The sequence below is a fragment of the Nicotiana attenuata genome, unplaced genomic scaffold (genome assembly GCF_001879085.1).
Source record: "Nicotiana attenuata strain UT unplaced genomic scaffold, NIATTr2, whole genome shotgun sequence".
In the NCBI taxonomy this organism is placed as follows: Eukaryota; Viridiplantae; Streptophyta; class Magnoliopsida; order Solanales; family Solanaceae; genus Nicotiana; species Nicotiana attenuata.
In genome coordinates, this window is record NW_017673359.1 from 112782 (window position 1) to 131359 (window position 18578).

Consider the following 18578-nt stretch of genomic DNA (forward strand, 5'->3'; position numbering starts at 1 on the left):
TATATTGTGGAACCCAAATGGAGTTCTGAGCAATGCATTTTACTAGACAGTGTGCAATATGCCTACTCGATTCTTCGTTTGTTCTAACTATCATCCGTTGACCCCGGACACGATCCTGGCTTAATTCATTGAGCTTTTACTCAGATTTCAAAACTCCAAATCACTTGAGTTCATTCCATAACATCTACATAGCTCGGAATCACTCCTACAAGGCATAAAATACACAATTAGTGCAAGACACTAGCAATTAAAGTTCAAACTCAATTAAAGTGCAGTAAATTTGAGTGAAATAAGCGACTAAAATACGCAATTATAGCCTATCATCAACCACCATACTCAATCATAATCGCCACAACCTTCAATCACCATTAGCTACTACCCTAAACCACCACCATCGACCAAATATACCACCAACCACCGCCTCTAGTCTGCATCCACAAGCACTATCGTTAGTCATCACCACTGTCAACTATCATATTTTAAAAAATTATATATTTTATTGATAGCATATTAGATTAATTTATTTGAATTTTATGTTATTAATTTTCAAATAAAGATAAATTTTATACATTCAAATGTTAAAAATCAAACAGTCTTAATCATTTAGTATTCAGATTTTAATACATATCTTAACATTCAGATGTGTATTTAGATTTAGATGTCTTAACTCAATACACATCTTAATATTCAGATGTGTATTAGATTTAGAGGTTTTAATCTTAAAAAAACAAATGAGGCCTTGATTCTTCCCAAGTCTTATAGAGTTACTTGATATATGTTACCGGTGGAGATAGCAGACATTCATAAAATTAATTAATGTACGCGCAAGCTGACCTGATACTGCAATTATTTTCGACAAAAGGAAAAAAAGAAAGAAATGTCCTTCTTTCATCAAGATTTTCTACTACACTTTTCTTCGTAACTTATGACTACTAATATATATGCCTGAAAATTTGAAACTTCATCACCAATGGATATGATGCAGCGGTTGAGGCCTCGAGTTCGAACTTTGGGTATAGAAAATTTTTTGGTAGGGAGCGCTTTCTCCCGAATGAGGCCCTATGTGGCACGAATCTCGATATAGTCGTAGTGCGGTGGGAAACCAAAAAAAAAAAAATATTGAAACTTTACTTTTCCTTGCAAACTTTAAGCTACACAATTTATTTTCAGGAAAAAAAAAAAATCAATCAAATACAAGTTAAAAGATAGAACTGGAAAAGGCAATGCAACATTAGACTCTTTAAATAAAAGCGTCAAATGACGTAGAGACATAACTAACCATAGATTGTTCCCATATATTGATATTTTTTTTTTTCATCCCATATATTGATCAATCAATCAATTTGTTCACGTTTGTTTAGTAAAAAAAAAAAAGAAAATATTGTTCACGTTCATTCTGTAGCTTCTAGCCGTAACTTGCAAGTTGCAACTAAGCTTATAACTTATACGCCCGCCATTGATTTTCTCTATATTCATTTCTCTTTTCTTATAAGTTATAAATAAGAAAAATCTCCGATATTTGTCCCGGTTTCTTTCAAATTCTTTACCAGGTAAAATCAAAATCCAATATTTTTATTTAATTTTATGAGATTTGCTTTATTGTTTTATCTACCTTCACTGAACGCTTAATTGCTCAAAGTTTGAAACTTTAATGTTTTTTTTTCATGCATGGCAATTGGGTTATTGCCACAGTTCAAAATTCCATGTGGGTTTATCTTTACTCTATCTCTTAAGAAGTAATTAGTGATATTGTTTAAGAAATTTTAGTTTTTGTGTATACCCACTTTGTAATTAAGTGAAATTTGTGGGCATGTTGGGGTATGAGTAATTGATTAAAAAGATGGGATTTTTAGATGACTTAATGTTAGTCAAATGTTAATATGAAGTGAATTTTTTAATGAAGATTTTAGAACCAGTGAGTTGTAGAAGATTTAAAGGTAAAGATAGTGGGTTGATTATTGTTCATCAGCAGCTATGGGAGATTGACTGAGTTGAGATCTTCTTCATTTTGTTTTATATGATCCGGGTGAGGGAGGAGATGCTTCAATTCTGCAGAATTTATTGTCTATATTTGGCATGTAATTTTAAATTCCGATTTAATTTGGTCGTCTGATGAAACAGTGACCTCCTTTGTAATGTCTCCTATGTTGAAGTAGCTGCGAGTAACTTGTTCCTTTTCCAAATAGTGCAATTTTTGAATATTTTGTGGATTTTTTATCTTCATAAAGAATATAATGAAGTAGATTTTTGGAGGATTATGCTCCCAAATGAGAGGCAATGAGAAGGAAAACGTTAAGCTCAGAATTTAATTCTATTTACTTTATAAATCGGTAAATCTCTTGTACAACTATTTCTTCTTGGTCTTTTGCACCAATCTCTTTTAGTGGACAACAAATAATTCAATAGAGCCGAAGTATGTAGACAAGATTTTACCAGCAGTCTGACGTGTGACAATTGTAATCTGTTAGCTGGTTTAATTATTTTGATTTTAGTGGTTCTTGATATGTATGGTATCTACTTGACGGATATTTTTTCGAAGTATCACTTCATTCAGATAGTAACCGTCTGGTGAATGTCAAGTATTTTTAGGTATCTCTCATTGGAAACGGAGGTATTGGATCGTTGATAAGGATTCCGGGTGTAGAAGCTGTTCCTTGCCTCAACATCAGGAGTGATGGCCACTTCTGAAGCAGTTCTTCAAGTTATAGGTGGTTCACAACGTAGTCTTTTTGGATCTGATCATTCTTTTAGGAAATTTGGATCATCACATATCTGTAGATCCTTCATAAGATACAGAAAGAAGAGGGTTCCAAAGTATGTGAATTTTCTCAACTGTTCAAACACATCATATCGTGCTATTAAGGTCGATCCCTTTCTGAAAACCAGACAACCTGTGCATGGAAATATTGCTCAGTCCTATTTAAGATCTGCGAACTGCAAATGCCAGCGAGCTGACAGTGTGAGTAGTACTGCATCAGAAAATGGAACTGGGACATGGTTTGTTGACAATGACCAGAGCTTCGATGCAGTTCATGGTAATACACCAAGTGTTCTGCAGTTTGAGACAGTAGAAGAGCTTAAAGTAGGAGAGGAGGACTTTCAATCCAATGGGAACTTACCTCCAAATGGCTCAGTGCAAGATGCCTTGAACAAAATAGCTGAAAACTCCATTGAGGATGAAGCGTGGGAACTACTACGGGAGTCTATGGTTTATTATTGTGGTAGCCCTGTAGGAACAATTGCCGCTCATGACCCTACTAGTTCCAATGTCGGTGTTCTAAACTACGATCAGGTCTTTATCCGTGACTTTGTACCTTCTGGTATAGCTTTTCTGCTGAAGGGAGAATATGAGATTGTTCGCAACTTCATCCTTCACACTCTTCAGTTGCAGGTAAAATGCTACTTAACTTGCACAAAATTTTGTTTTGTGTGTGCAAAAAGATCATTTACCGATATTTTCTTTCATAAAGTCATATATTGCTTATTGCATTTTTCTTGCTTGTATCTCATCATTTTGTTTCTTATCTCATTGAGCAATCTCGCTATGGATGTTCGTAGACAGCTGTGTAGCTAAAGATGGTTGCAGGAATACCTTATAGTGATATGCGACCACTTCTTATTTAACTTATTCAGGGATAAATGCCTGGGGAATTTTCATGTTAATATCTGGGAATGTATGCTAGGATGCAACTCTTTTTTTTGACTAGTTCTGGAATGAATGGTTGGATACTGATAGTTCCTCTTAAAATGCTTGTTGAGATATTTGTAATGTGGGTATACATTTATTATCTTTTATGTCTGCCAACAGTTAGATCACTGTTTTTCACTTTCCGCTGTTATATTTCCTTCTCAACATTCTGATGGTTTTGCTTTTCTACTTCAAGGTAAATCTTTGGATTATTTTCTTGTATTATACCTTCTTTTATGTAAAGGGTAGGTTAAATATCAGTCTTCTTCTGCTTTATCAAGGTAATAGTAATTGTGTGATCAAACTAAATGATGACAGCCTTATTTCCTTTTTGGCTGTTCTTTTACAAAGAGGAACTGAAAGAAAGCCCCCTAAGCTTTTCATGGATGGTGTGTTCATCTTTTTGCTTATCGCACATCAGGGAGGAAAGGCTGTCTTCATCTAATTCTCTTAGGGGTCATTTGCTTTGTGGACAAGTTATACAGGGTGTATAATGTGGGCATTTATGATACGAGGATTAGATAATAACATGATTATTTAGTGGATATTCTTTTGTTGGTTGAAGTTTGGATTGGGTTAAAGATGGAATATACTGGAAAAAATATAAAATAGGTGTTTGGTTTTACACTAGACAAACTTGGATAAACTTGTTTTTTTTTCCTCTAAATTTTAACCTTGGCCGATCTTTGGAAAATGGTATCTTTGTCATTTGTTGTTTTATTGTGGGATTAGTTGGTCTCAGTATTATTAATCCACATTGAATACAACAACAACATACCCAGTGTATTCCACAAGTGGGGTATGGGGAGGATAGTATGTACGCGGACCTTACCCCTACCTTGTAAAGGTAGAGAGGTTTTTTCCAAAAGACTCCCGACTCAATAAAAGCAAAATCACAACAATGATGGCAAAGAACTACGGAAAGAGAAGTAGTAACAACAGCCAGAAAAAATAAAATCGAAGCAAAAGAAACATCAGGTAATAATAGCGATCTATAAATAGGGAACACGAGGATAACACTAGTAGTACAACTACGAAAGGAAGTACAGGTTTGGAAAAGAAATACTCTCAACTACTTACTAACTTACTGCCCTAATCCTCGACCTCCATACCCTCCTATCAAGGGTCATGTCCTCGGTAAGCTGAACCCACCATAGCTGACCTTCTTCGGCCTGCCATATCCAACCTTCTTGGCCTACTTTTACCTATCCTTGGACCCGCCATAGCCAAACTTTCACTCCTCCTCACTAGGGCATATGTGCCTCTTCTCTTCACGTGCCCGAACCATCGCAGCCTCGCTTTCCGCATCTTGTCCACCACACAGGCCACTCCCACCTTATCTTGAATACCTTCATTCCTAATCCTATTTCTCCTAGTATGCCCACACATCCATCTCAACATCTTCATTTCCGCAACTTTTTAACTTCTGAACATGAGAGGTCTTGACTGGCCAACACTCCGCGCCATACAACATGGTCGGTCTAATCACAACTCTGTAAAACTTACCTATAAGTCTTGGAGGCACATTCTTGTCGCACAAGATGCCGAATGCGAGCCTCCACTTCATCCACCCGACTCCAATATGTGTGACATCCTCGTCAATCTCCTATTTCCTTGGATTATTGACCCAAGATACTTAAAACTTTCTCTCTTGAGTATGACTTGTGTGTCCAGCCTCACTTCAATGTCAGCCTCCCGAGTCATGTTAATTAACTTGCACTCCAAGTATTCTGTTTTAGTTCTGCTCAACTTGAAACCTTTAGACTCCAGGGTCTGCCTCCAGACCTCCAGCCTAGCATTAACACCGCCTCGCGTCTCGTCAATCAGTACTATGTCATCTGCAAATAACATGCACCAAGGTACCTCCCCATGAATATATTGCGTCAACTCATCCATCATCAAGACAAATAGGAACAGGCTAAGATCAAAGCATTGATCTCTGATGCAACCTCATCTCTATAGGGAAGTGTCCCGAGTCCCCTCCTACTGTTCTTACCCATGTCTTGGCTCCAATACACATGTCCTTAATCGCCTTAGTGTATGCGACATGTATATCTCTAGCCTCCAAGCATCTCCACAGAATCTCCATTGGGACTTTGTAGTAATGTCGAATAAAAATAATACCAAAATTGTGATATAAATAATCCCGGGATTACTTAGCAGCTTGATGCAGCAAGCATTCCGCGTTTACGCAGGGTTTGGGGAAGGGCCGCACCCTAAGGGGTGTAATGTAGACAACCTACCCTAATGCAAGTATTAGTGGCTAGTTCTACGGTTTGAATCAGTGACCTATAGGTCACACAGAGACAACTTTACCATTGCTCCACGGTTTGAATCACGGGATTACTTATACCGGAAAACATATTTCAAACCAAACACAGGATAAAATAATCCCCGATTTTATCCGGGATTATTATCCTTATTACTGATACGAACAACCCCTTAGTGGAACTAACAACCCTTTCCTGTTATTGGTTGGCAGCACTTAATATGATTAAGATATAGGTTAAAATTCTTTATTAGGAGGTTTATCATCCTCAGATCCTTTAATTGGTCTGAGATACCTCCTTTGTGACTAGTTGGAGGCACTTGAAGTGCATAACACAAGACTCTTTCGGGCAACGTCAGTATTATTGGGTTAGTGGGTGGCTGAACTGTGCCTCTGCATTGATTATTTGATCTAGTTGTGGATAGGTGTACAATAACCATAGTGGTAAATGGTGATCAAGAAAGCTGGTGGTGATCTATGGTGTTGCTCTTTGGAAACTTTTCATTTTGTGTTTTTTTTCTTAGTGTACCAGAGCACTCAAGGGTGTGGTCTTGTAGTCACTGAAGTGGGAAAAGGCTCTAGGAGACCACAATTCAAATCCTAGTGGAGACAAAGACGCTAGGTGATTTCTCTCCATCTGCCTAAGTCTAGTGGGCAGCATCACTTGGTACCTGTGTTGGTGGGAGGTAGTAGGTAGTAGGTACTTGATGGATTAGAGGTGCGCGCTAGTTGGTCCAGACACCATCATTATTAAAAACACGTGTGCTAAGCATTCACTCGCAAGCATCGAGCACACCTCTTTCCAATCTTTTTTTGGGTGATATTTCTTTCAGTAAAATATTTATACGAGAGTTGAAAAGCGTGGTGGGCCCCAAACTCGGGTAAATGAGGAGGGTTGTGGTAAGTTGACAGTCAGAGTAAAATTATTTACTTATGATGAATCCTTAGAATACTTAATGTGATGTTAAGGACCCCAACTAACTCAAGATTGAATCCTGGTTGATTGATTGTATCAGAAAAATATGCTTGCAATGACTGATCATGTTTGGTGAAGGAATGGGCATTTCCCCCAATAGCTTCTCTTATATGATTAGTTACAGCTCGGAAAGATAAAAAATGATTTATCGTAAGTTACTTGGGCTTTCTATTGGGATTTTAGAAGTAAACGTCTTCAACTACTGGAATAGTGTAAAGTCCAGTTACACTGTAAATTGATGTTTCCTAAAAGTATACAAAAGTCACTGATACAGACCTCCTTCTCTTCTGCCACTCTTTTTCACATGTTTCTCAAAACAGAGGAGGAGTGGGTGGCAGCTATTTATCCTGCATGGAACAAGTGCGGTTTACCTTTAAACACTGTAGTAAAGGAGTGAAAACTGTGGGTTCAACCTTCTAAGTTGTTTTCAGTTTTAATAAAAGATGTTTCGTAGGTTGTAAACCTGAACATTCTCTACATACTCCGCTAATCTGGCTAGCATTTCGTGCAGTCTAAAAGTTCTCGTAATGGATTAATTGCGATGGTCAATCTTAGTACCAAGCTTAGATCAAATGAGAAGTGATTCTGATTTCAGGGCAATCTGTATTATCGAGTATCTTGATCAGATCTCAGGGAAAAAATTTATAAAAATTACAACTGATATGACATTATTTTGCAGAGCTGGGAGAAAACGATGGATTGTCATAGTCCCGGTCAAGGGCTGATGCCCGCTAGTTTCAAAGTCCGGACAGTTCCACTGGATGGTGATGACTCTGCGACAGAAGAGGTACTGGATCCAGACTTTGGAGAGGCAGCAATTGGTCGCGTTGCCCCAGTTGATTCCGGTAGGAAAAAGATCCCTCAAGAAAAAAAGAGTTTGTTTATTTGTGTTTTCTTTACCTTGTCATTCTTGTGCTTACAGAGACCTCTATTTACTGTAACTGTTAATCCCAGGACTGTGGTGGATTATTTTGTTACGTGCATATGGGAAGAGCTCTGGTGATCTCTCAGTGCAGGAGAGAATTGATGTTCAGACGGGAATAAAAATGATACTAAGACTATGTCTTGCTGATGGCTTTGATATGTTTCCGACATTGTTGGTGACTGACGGTTCATGCATGATAGATCGCCGTATGGGAATTCATGGTCACCCTTTGGAGATTCAGGTTTGATTTCTATCACTGTAATAAAAGAGCTGTTATGGCAGATTAGTCTTTAGATGGGACGGAAAAATTGTTGAACAAAAAATGGCTGGTTTAGTCCTTTACTAGATTTGAGAATATTGATCAGTCACAAAATCTTTGGAGCCTATTCTCCACCTCAGAGTAATTCCAAGTTTTCTTCTGCTGCACTATGCTACTGAGATTTTCCCCTGTTAAATACTTATGAAGCTACTCGCAGTGGGGACTTGTGTGGGACCTGAACTGAGTGAAAATTGCGTGCGGTTCTTCTATTTTCCTCAGTAGAGAAGTACACAAATGCAGGCAAATCAAATGATGTATCTTCCAGAAATTCTCGTGCTGTTGTTTATTCAATCTGAGGTCAATAGAGACGTTTTTTGTTGGTTACTTTTCGATGGGGTGTCAGAAATTACTGGACTATACTGACTTTATAGATGCTGGGGATGGGAAAGAATGGATTTACAGCTTTAGTTCATCTGAATAGGAGTCCTTACTCATAGGTATGTGTTTTAAAGGTCATTGTACTTTAAATATTAGATCAGAAAAGAGTTTCTTAAGTTCATCGTAGTTCCTTCATTTTCATGGAAGACTGTTATGATGCAACCCATGTGTATCTCATCATGTCAATCAAATCCAAGGATTTTCCTTGAAGTGTTTAATGCAACCGTGGTTGAATGATTAATATGGACAATAACGAGCATGTAGATTCTTCTGTGTATTCTGCGCCCACCTTCCTTTTCAGAACCATTTTTTTTAGTGCATTTCTTCTGTACCTCTCAACTCATGTGTGATGATCTTCTATGCAGTTAGAGGTATTTTTTCTTTATCTGAAACTTAATTAACCTTAGCTTTTGTACTGTCAGATCCACCTTGGCTTTAGGCTATCTCAATTTGCTCCCTGCGAATGTTGTTTAAGATTACATTTTAATTTGTTGCAGGCGCTGTTTCATTCAGCACTACTTTGTGCTCGGGAAATGCTTGCACCAGAGGATGGATCAGCTGACCTTATCCGAGCATTAAATAATCGTCTTGTTGCCTTATCATTTCATATTAGAGAATACTATTGGATTGATATGAAAAAGCTAAATGAGATTTACCGGTACAAGACGGAGGAGTACTCCTATGATGCAGTTAATAAGTTCAATATTTACCCAGATCAGATTTCTCCTTGGCTAGTTGAATGGATGCCTAATAAAGGTGGATATTTGATTGGAAATTTGCAACCTGCTCACATGGATTTTCGCTTCTTTTCTCTAGGAAACTTGTGGTCTATAGTCTGCAGTCTTACAACAGACGATCAGTCACATGCTATATTGGATCTCGTTGAGGCGAAGTGGGCAGACCTAGTAGCGGATATGCCTTTTAAAATATGCTACCCTGCTCTTGAGGGTCAGGAGTGGCAGATTATTACAGGGTGTGATCCCAAGAACACGTAATGTTCTACCTCGGTTACGTTAAAAAGTTTACTTCTTTGTCTTCTATTGGCTCTTAATGCCTTAGTCTATTATCTTTCTTCATCTCACATTATCTTCTTGTTTGTGATGCAGGCCTTGGTCCTACCATAATGGAGGTGCATGGCCAACTTTGCTTTGGCAGGTAACATCTGTTTCTCTATCTTGAATTCGGAACTGGGTGCTTGTAGCCAATCTGATCTTGGGTTGGAGAACATTTCATTTCTATATTTTATTATCAAGAATCTTTTAAACATTCCCGATCTGATTTTTCGTTGCAGTGCATGACGTTGCTAATATAATCACTTATGTTATAGCTTACTTCTCTGTTTTGTGTTATGTCTCATTAGTTAATCGACAATTGCGTTACAAAGAATGACTTGCATTACGGTGCATTCTTAGTCTTGTTTTTATCGTGGGAATCTCATCATTCGTCTTATTTCTTTTATCATGCTAGCATCTAATGAAATTGCACAAGTTTGTACGATAGAAAAAGATACTGCTGATGTTTTGAACTAATTTCACGGTGATATATGATACTCTTCGTGTATGAAGTAGTATTGCCGAAGGTTTGCTCGTCTTCTGTCCAGCAATTGAATTAGTTTCTCTAGGTATTATTATAGAATCAGCTGGGAGGAATCTGAAGTTGACGTAGTATCTCTTGTAACTTTTGTAGCTGGCTGTTGCTTCTATTAAAATGAATAGACCCGAGATTGCTGCCAAAGCTGTTGAAGTTGCAGAGAAGCGCATATCACGAGACAAGTGGCCGGAATATTATGACACTAAAAAAGCAAGGTTCGTAGGGAAACAAGCTCGCCTTTTCCAGACTTGGTCAATAGCTGGATACCTCGTCGCCAAGCTTCTCCTAGCCAATCCAAGCGCTGCAAAGATCCTCATAACTCAAGAAGACTCTGAGCTTCTCAATGCCTTCTCTTGTGCTGTCAGTTCTAATCCCAGAAGAAAGCGCGGTCCAAAAAGTTCCCAGAAAACCTACATAGTATGAGATCAAGTCGGTTCAAGATTATGATGAAAGCAACCCCACAAATGATTGGATGGTTGATTGTCTCATGTTTGACATAGACATTCTTCTATGGGTAATGACTATTCATTGAGCCAGTCAAAGTGTAAAATAGATACAGATTATTGTTTTGCCTGGTCTTCACAAGCTGAAATTCTATTAAACATTTCAGCTTATTCCTATTTGTGTTCTTCTGTAAACAACATACTAACTACAGTCAATATTAAGAAGCTTTCAACCTCGGACGATTAAGCGTTGATGCCTGGATATGCAATGATTCAGTATGCATTATATCTCATAGCTCTCCATATGGAAGTTCCTCATTGTTTTTGCATAAATTTTGCTGTTGTACAGTAGGGAGAAGCCAGGCTGGGGTCCTTATTTTATAGATATGGTTTGTCATGCCTGGTTGTAATAGCACTAATCAGTCTCTCTACCTTGACTCTTTCTACCAATTTCTGTGTAATATTGTAATACATAAGTTATTCCTTTTAGCACTGTACTTTATGTTGAATCTGCTGAGAAAGCATTGACATGCAAAACAAGATTGCAGTATATTATGCCACAAAGCATAAATACATTATTTATCAAGTATATATAGGTCACTAGCCAAGGTTCTGAGCTACAAAAGAATTGACCAAAGTAAGAGAAACCTGAATCTTTTAGAGCTGTAAAACTTGCAAACACCAGAAGACAAACTAGTTAACATTAATAAAGGAACTTGAAATATTTACCCGCACCGGTGTTTATATAAGACCAATCAATTTAATCATAAAAGTCACAAATTAAAGGAAGAATACATGTCAGTTAACTACGGTTAAATAATAAAAGTTTATGTGGAAACACGTATTTTGCATTTATTTACTTGATGTATAAGTTTTTTCCGTAAGAATCCTATAGGATGTCTTTATATTCCTCAAGAACATTATAGGTAAATTGTTTTTAATATCTGTAGCTGAGATGGCTCAGATATACACAACTAAACTAATAGTCAATATGCCACCCAAGAGGTACCAAAAACTAATCTTATATAATACAAAAATATCATACTCTTAAACTGCTCGGGCCATGAATATGGGCCCGGACTCTCTCCAACCGCCGGCACGATTGACCCACAACCATTTTGCCGGCCCAAAAATCTACATTTCTTTGATCCTTCTCCTACCCTTCAAAACACAATGAAATTCTTTCCATTCTCCTCTCCATTATAACTCACCAAACAACATTTCCACCATCTTATCACCTTCATTATTTTCTCTTCTTCTCTGGCAAAACCATGTTAACATCTCCGGTCCACGAGGATGTCGACTTGTCACCATCTCCAACCATTAGCTCCGCCACGTTAGAGGTAGAAGAAGTCCGTCTTAGCGTGAACTCGGAGGTGGAAACCACCATATACAATGCTCATACTTGCATTTCGTCCTCCATAAAGCCCCATGCAACGTCTAACGATCCATGTTGGAACGCCATGCGTCGTGTCCAGACAGAAGTCGCGAGTTTGAGCCTTGATGATTTTAGCTTCATTCAAAAAGTTGGGAGTGGTGACATTGGTTCTGTTTATCTTGTTGAATTAAAGGGAAATAAAGGGTGTTTGTTTGCAGCTAAAGTGATGGATAAAGAGGAATTGGTTAGTAGGAGTAAAGAAGGTAGAGCTAGGACAGAAAGGGAAATATTGGAAATGTTGGACCACCCTTTTTTGCCTACCCTTTATACAACGTTGGACACTGATAAATGGTCTCTTTTGTTGACTGAGTTTTGTCCCGGTGGTGATCTTCATGTTCTCCGGCAACGGCAACCGGAAAAAAGATTTGATGAAGCCGCCGTCCGGTTAGTACTTCTCCTCTATCATTACGTCTTTTTTTGTTTAACCATCTGTTATCCGAAACCTACTATAACGATTAATTTAGATACATGTCACATATGCATGTTAAAAGGTTGTCAAGTGTGTAAGTACACTTTCATCCTTAATTACCAGAGATTCTGGGTTCGAGCTTGGGTATTAGTTAAGTCACTTTTATTAGTTAGCTAGCGCTTTATTCCTAGCATGTGACTTTCCTGCGTAAATAGGAATTTAGTCGGGCCCTAAAGAAGGTACTGTACAATTCTGGTGATAAACCAAACAAAAAAATGGAGAAACATTATTTTATCCGCTAATTAATTCTTCATTTCCAGGGCTCGAACTCCTAAAATTCTAATTAAGTCTGGAGGAATTCTATCCATTCCAGCCACCGTACTCATTTATTTTTCCTCTACAATTAATTATTTCAATTATATTTTATTAACTTATGTCCTGAATGATTGACGTAGTAGTCAATGTGAATGTTTGTCCAGTTTGCCTATGGACCACTTTGGCAATTTTCTAAGATGATATGGAAATAGATTAGTATAACATAATATTTAATGTGTCCTATTATTATGTGCTTTCTATTATTAGCTGAAACTTATTCATGTCTAATTAATGTAACATGTGACTTTGTCTATTTGATGTAACAGGTTCTACACATCAGAAGTGGTGGTTGCTTTAGAGTATTTACACATGATGGGAATAATTTATCGTGATTTAAAGCCTGAAAATGTGTTAGTAAGATCAGATGGTCATATTATGTTAACTGATTTTGATCTCTCACTAAAATGTGATGATTCAATAGTAATGCCTCAGCTTGTTCAAGAAAGTAGTCCAAAGCTAGATCATAATTCAAATGATCAATCCTCCAATAATTCGCCTCCATATAATTCTTCACCTTCGTGCATTTTACCAAATTGTATCGTGCCACATGTCTCGTGCTTGTTCTCTAAACACAAGCGACGAAGAAGAAAAACGAGTCAACGACCGTTCAGGATGGTAGCAGAGCCAATCGAGGCACGGTCAATGTCATTTGTTGGGACCCACGAGTACTTGGCCCCAGAAATTGTATCAGGGGAAGGCCATGGCAATGCAGTGGATTGGTGGACACTAGGGATTTTCATGTATGAATTGCTATATGGTGTGACGCCTTTTAGAGGACTTGACAATGAGTTCACTCTGTCAAACATTGTGGCTCGACCCTTTGAGTTCCCTAAGGAACCAATGGTTCCAACCTTGGCTAAGGACTTGATCACCCAACTTTTGGTCAAGGACCCTACCATGAGAATGGGGTCCATAATGGGGGCCACAACAATCAAACAACATTCTTTCTTTGATGGTGTGAATTGGGCACTCTTGAGATGTACAACCCCACCTCATATTCCCCAATATTTCAAAACTAGGGACTTTGTCTCATCTTATGATAATTGTGATGATTATGTTGATTATTATTAATGAAAAGAGTTTCATTAACTTCAAGGCACTAGCATTATATAATTATTTTATACTCTCTCCTTCACAAATTATCTGTCGTAATTTCTAAAAGCGGTTGTCTCAAATTGTTTGTCATTTTAGAAGTTCAAGATAATTAATTTTTTCCCATTTTACCCTTAATAATAATTGTTTATGAAGATGAAAATAACACATAAGTAAAGCAACTATTCAACAAAAAGAGATTATATCTTAAGACATAAATAAGAGTAAACTAGTTCAAAATCCCTCCTAATTAATGTTTTATTAAGGGGCGTGTAAAAGGAAAATATGAAAATTAATTTGAGACGAGGGAGTATATGTAACTATTCAAATTTTTTCACTTGATATTCATGAATAGAACTGCGTATGCTAACATATTAGGCGTAATTGCCACACTAGTGATTGGTATATTAAATTTGCACTAGGTTGTTAATAGGGAGCCACTGATGAAGCACATCCGAAAAGTTTTAACCGGCAGAGGCACGGGCGTATAACTAGTATTAATACCTTGTAATAGAATATGCTTGTTCGCCCCAAGCTCATCCGAGTTGAATGTAATGTGCAGTCTGACCTTCAATCCGATTAGGGGCATGTTGTCATTTCTCCTACGCCTAGTGCTTTACTTTCTTAAAGAAGACATCTGTCCATTCAATCGGAATTTTTATTTCTAGAGGTATACTCCATTTAGCGATATCCCACTTATCTTCCTGAAAATCAAGTGCCACACCGGATACGCATTCAGTTACCTTTCTAAGAGCTCCTTTCATTTTATAAGGGATCTTAGAAGAATAACTGTTTTAAAATAAAATTATTCACACAGATTGTGAATTGGTTCCTAAATTGTTAAATGATCATTAATTTTTACCACTAAAAAATAGGGTAATTTCGTCCAGAAAAACCGACTGATATCGATCGAAAATTGAGGAAAAGCGATCGATTTTCGGCTGCTTTTAATTAGTTGGAAAAATAATGGTCGCTAAGGTGTTGCGCCGAAATCGGTCGCAATTTTTCGATCGAAAACTGTTGCAATTTTCAACGCGTTGACTGACAACCAAACCAAATATACCGACCAAAATCATAATTAAATTTTATTTTATTTATTTTTCAAATAGCGACCGACATCGGTCGGAATTTTAAATATATAATAATTTTATAATTATTTATAAATTATAATAAATTTAAATTCAAAATTATTACTAATAAATAAATAAATTTAAATTCAAAATTTTCGACCGATCAAAAATCTGGAGATTTCATTTGAAATTTTTGACCGAATTTGCTCGGAAATTTTGAATTTTTGGGAAAAAAATGAAATATCCGACCGACTTCGGTCGGTTTTCTGGGTAAAAATCGGGCAGAATATGTCTGCTTTTAAGCTACACCATCTGCCAATTACAACCAATATCCATCCTATAATGGTAGCATTATATTGCTGCCATTCAACCATAATTAACCAACAACAACAACAATTAACCAATAACAACAACAATAATTAACCAACAACAACAACAACAATTAACCAACAACAACGCTAATAACAACTATAACGCCAACAACAACAACAACTATACAGGCGTTCAATAACAAAATTATATCAACAATACAATCATCATTCGAAATAATTTCAACTAAATATTCACAAGTTCAAGACTTTGTTTAGCAATAAAAGTATTTTATATTGCATCATCTCCATCTTCACTATTAGAACCTTCATCGTCGGCATGGTTCGAAGGATCACGAGGAGAAGGATTAGCATATGGGGAAGGCTCACGAGACTGAGGAATGGGGAAAGCACCACTAACAAGAAGATTGACGAGATAACCTTGAAGGAGATTAAATTGTCCGTCCCTCTTTTCTAGTTGAACTTGAAGAGTATCAAATTGTTCATCTCTCTTTTGTTCTCTAGCCTTTGTCTCTTCAAGCTCTGCTGTCAGCTTTGTGATCTTCTTTTTCATAGACGAGATAGTTGACCTATCAATTGCCTCGCCTTGGCGGAAGTCCCTATACCTCGCAATCTAGCCCTGTAGCGCCGAAATGATCTCTCTGAAAGGCCGTATGCTATCACCTAATTAGGAACACCGACAACATCCAACCATATCCTCTGCACTTCTTCGTCTGAAAGGGGTGGTCGCTCGCCTTGCTTATTCGGTGGCAAGCTCTGAGTGTACTCCTCCACATTAATCTTGTAGTGAACCTTTATTTATAGAAAATTATCTACTATATAATATTATAAACATTTGTAGTAGTTATGAAACTTACATATGCAGTCTCCGCTCGGTCCTCGACCCATCTAGTTGGATCTGTCGGTGCCTTCTTCTTCCGGATATGAGTCTCCATGAAGAACTCATCATGAGTCATCTTCCTCCCATATTTTTTTCTTACAAATATAATAAAACATGTTAACTAAATTAAAATATATAAATATAGTTCGATAAAAATAGATGTAAATATTTTAATGAATTACCAGTAGTCTCCTCGTAGCCTCATGCTCCTTGCAACCCACACAGTGCAACGAGCCACCCTTCTCAGATGCTCGGGCCTTCTTTCCCTGTTCACTCCTCTTCTCGAATTTCTTGGTGGTCCACCGCCTCAGCAGATCCTCCCATAAATGCGATAGAACCCATAAAGGCTTCTTGTTCTTCTTTCGAGCAGAGCAGAAGGAATCAGATAGTCTCTTACGACATTTGAACACAAAATTTGCACAAATTTCTCTGTTATAGCGGTCCTCCCACGCACACTTAGTCTGCAAATAAAGTATATACGTTAGATGAAAATATTGTTAATATAATGATTAAATAGATAAGAATTGTATTAAAACCTTAAATTGGTTGAAAATTTGCTACACGAGCTCCGGTGGAAAGTCGCTCCAAGTCGCATAGGGTGCATCATACAACCGGCCAAGACTTCAGTGATTATCTTTGTAGTCCGATGATTAGGTATGAACCTGCAACATAGCAATTACATTAAATAAACAAGAGTAGCTATTATAATCCAGCAAAAATAAAGAAGTAAAAAATAAATCTTACCCATTGCCCTCAGGCCTGATGATCATCCTATGATAACGATCATACCGCACTTCCTCTAGATCATCATCCTCGGATGAATCTGAAGCGTGCGCAGAAGGGGAGGCATCTTGCTCAACGCTACTATCCCGAATGCAAAGTCTAGAAATGCTAAGAGACGAACTCCGTGGAGAGGGAGACGGGGTCACTGATGAAGATGGTTGCGATCCACACCCCTACATCGATCCAGACCACTGCTGCCATCCGGCTGGCTGAAATCTAGATGGATGTGATCCAGCTGCTGATGAAGCAAATGGAGCATATGACGGGCGTACCATATAGCCCTGTGACTGCTGACTCGATGGACCCATATAACTACATGCAGTATCATATGGAAGAAGCGGGGCATAGCCCTGTGGTGGAGAATGGTAGGAATACTGATGGGAGGGCGAATGGTAGGTAGTCTGATGAGTAGATAGATGTGGTGGAATAGATATGTGCCTAGAAGATTGTTGCCGGCCAACAACAGCGGAGGGATGCAAGTGTGGAGGGGAAGGAAGCGAGGGTGTAGCACCATCATCATGATCAATAGGCCTCTTATACTTCCTAGACCTACCTTGACCCCTACCAGTCATCTGCATAAATTAAAGAAAATGTTAGAATTGAGAATATAAATCTATATAAGTTGAGAGCGCCTGAAAAACTAACATGCTAGTCGTTTTCGACGTATCCTTCCTTGTCTGAAAATTCTTCCTCTTCAATTATTTCATTTTCATTAGGTGATTCTTCATCTTCATTTTCCATGATTGTTATTTCCTCTATATCAACTTCTAATATGCGTTGAGGATGCTCCAAGTCATTTTCTAACTGATCATCTACCATTTGGTTAACACTTGAGGTATCGTTTAGGTAAGCAACATCTAGCACATTCTCAACTTCCACCCTACCTACAAGCCTAATTTTGATTACAACCAACCAATCAGCCTTATCCCTCCGCAATGGATATGGAGAATCGTACACTTGCCTAACTTTTTCTGCAATTATATTCGATTAAATCTTACTATATTCGATTATATCTTACTATAATACATTTAAATATTGTTGTTTCTACAACTTAAGTATTAATATAGCACTACATCTTATAGAACTATATATAAGATGTAGATATAGAATAGTATAGTACTATATATATATATATATATATATATATATATATATATAAATGTTGTTGTGTATATATATATATTCGATTAAATCTTACTATAACACATTTAAATGTTGTTGTTACTACAACTTAAGTATTAATATGTGATGACCGGAAAGGTCATCTTGTATTTTAGAACTCAATTATGCGCTTTTAAGCCTTAAAAATCTCATTTTTACCCTCCTCGACTTGCGTGCGCAGTCCAGGCATGTTTCCAGAAAGCTTTTATGTTAAAAGTTGTTGAAAATAAGAAATTTTGCCTAAAAACTTCATTTGAGTTGACTTCGGTCAACATTTTTGGTAAACGGACTCGGACTCATATTTTGACGGTCCCGATGGGTTCGTATCTTAATTTGGGACTTGGACGTATGCCCGGAATTGAAATCGGAAGTCCCTAGCCCGAGATATTGGACTTTGCCAAAATTTGAAAGTTAAAGACTTAATGAATTTGAAAGGTTTGACCCATAGTTGAA

General features: G+C 37.5%; 2 protein-coding genes across 3 annotated transcripts; both read left to right on the forward strand.

Moving 5' to 3' along the window:
- The first annotated feature begins 1345 nt into the window (after positions 1 to 1345).
- LOC109216138 (neutral/alkaline invertase 3, chloroplastic-like) lies at positions 1346 to 11077 on the forward strand. 2 transcript variants are annotated; one of them, XM_019380268.1, is made up of 7 exons: positions 1346 to 1550; positions 2581 to 3391; positions 7613 to 7778; positions 7888 to 8099; positions 9053 to 9546; positions 9662 to 9710; positions 10242 to 11077. In XM_019380268.1, exons 2-7 carry the CDS (start codon positions 2675 to 2677, stop codon positions 10566 to 10568), a joined length of 1965 nt encoding a protein of 654 aa, XP_019235813.1. In that variant the 5' UTR covers positions 1346 to 1550; positions 2581 to 2674; the 3' UTR covers positions 10569 to 11077. The 2 variants fall into 2 exon arrangements, with proteins under 2 accessions (XP_019235813.1, XP_019235811.1); XM_019380266.1 differs by having other exon boundaries at positions 2590 to 3391.
- A 631-nt stretch (positions 11078 to 11708) lies between these two features.
- LOC109216137 (protein kinase G11A-like) lies at positions 11709 to 13893 on the forward strand. Its single transcript, XM_019380265.1, has 2 exons — positions 11709 to 12410; positions 13077 to 13893. The coding sequence occupies exons 1-2, from the start codon at positions 11860 to 11862 to the stop codon at positions 13879 to 13881; spliced, it is 1356 nt and encodes a 451-aa protein (XP_019235810.1). The 5' UTR covers positions 11709 to 11859; the 3' UTR covers positions 13882 to 13893.
- The last annotated feature ends 4685 nt before the right edge of the window (positions 13894 to 18578 follow it).

What these genes read in the sequence shown, in the direction of transcription:
- LOC109216138 (XM_019380268.1), top strand. Translation starts at nt 2,675, where the DNA reads ATGGCCACTTCTGAAGCAGTTCTTCAAGTTATAGGTGGTTCACAACGT. An exon ending in GGGTGTGATCCCAAGAACAC is followed by an intron (nt 9,547 to 9,661) that starts GTAATGTTCTAC and finishes TTTGTGATGCAG; the next exon opens with GCCTTGGTCCTACCATAATG. An exon ending in GGCCAACTTTGCTTTGGCAG is followed by an intron (nt 9,711 to 10,241) that starts GTAACATCTGTT and finishes TAACTTTTGTAG; the next exon opens with CTGGCTGTTGCTTCTATTAA.
- LOC109216137 (XM_019380265.1), top strand. Translation starts at nt 11,860, where the DNA reads ATGTTAACATCTCCGGTCCACGAGGATGTCGACTTGTCACCATCTCCA. An exon ending in TTTGATGAAGCCGCCGTCCG is followed by an intron (nt 12,411 to 13,076) that starts GTTAGTACTTCT and finishes TTGATGTAACAG; the next exon opens with GTTCTACACATCAGAAGTGG.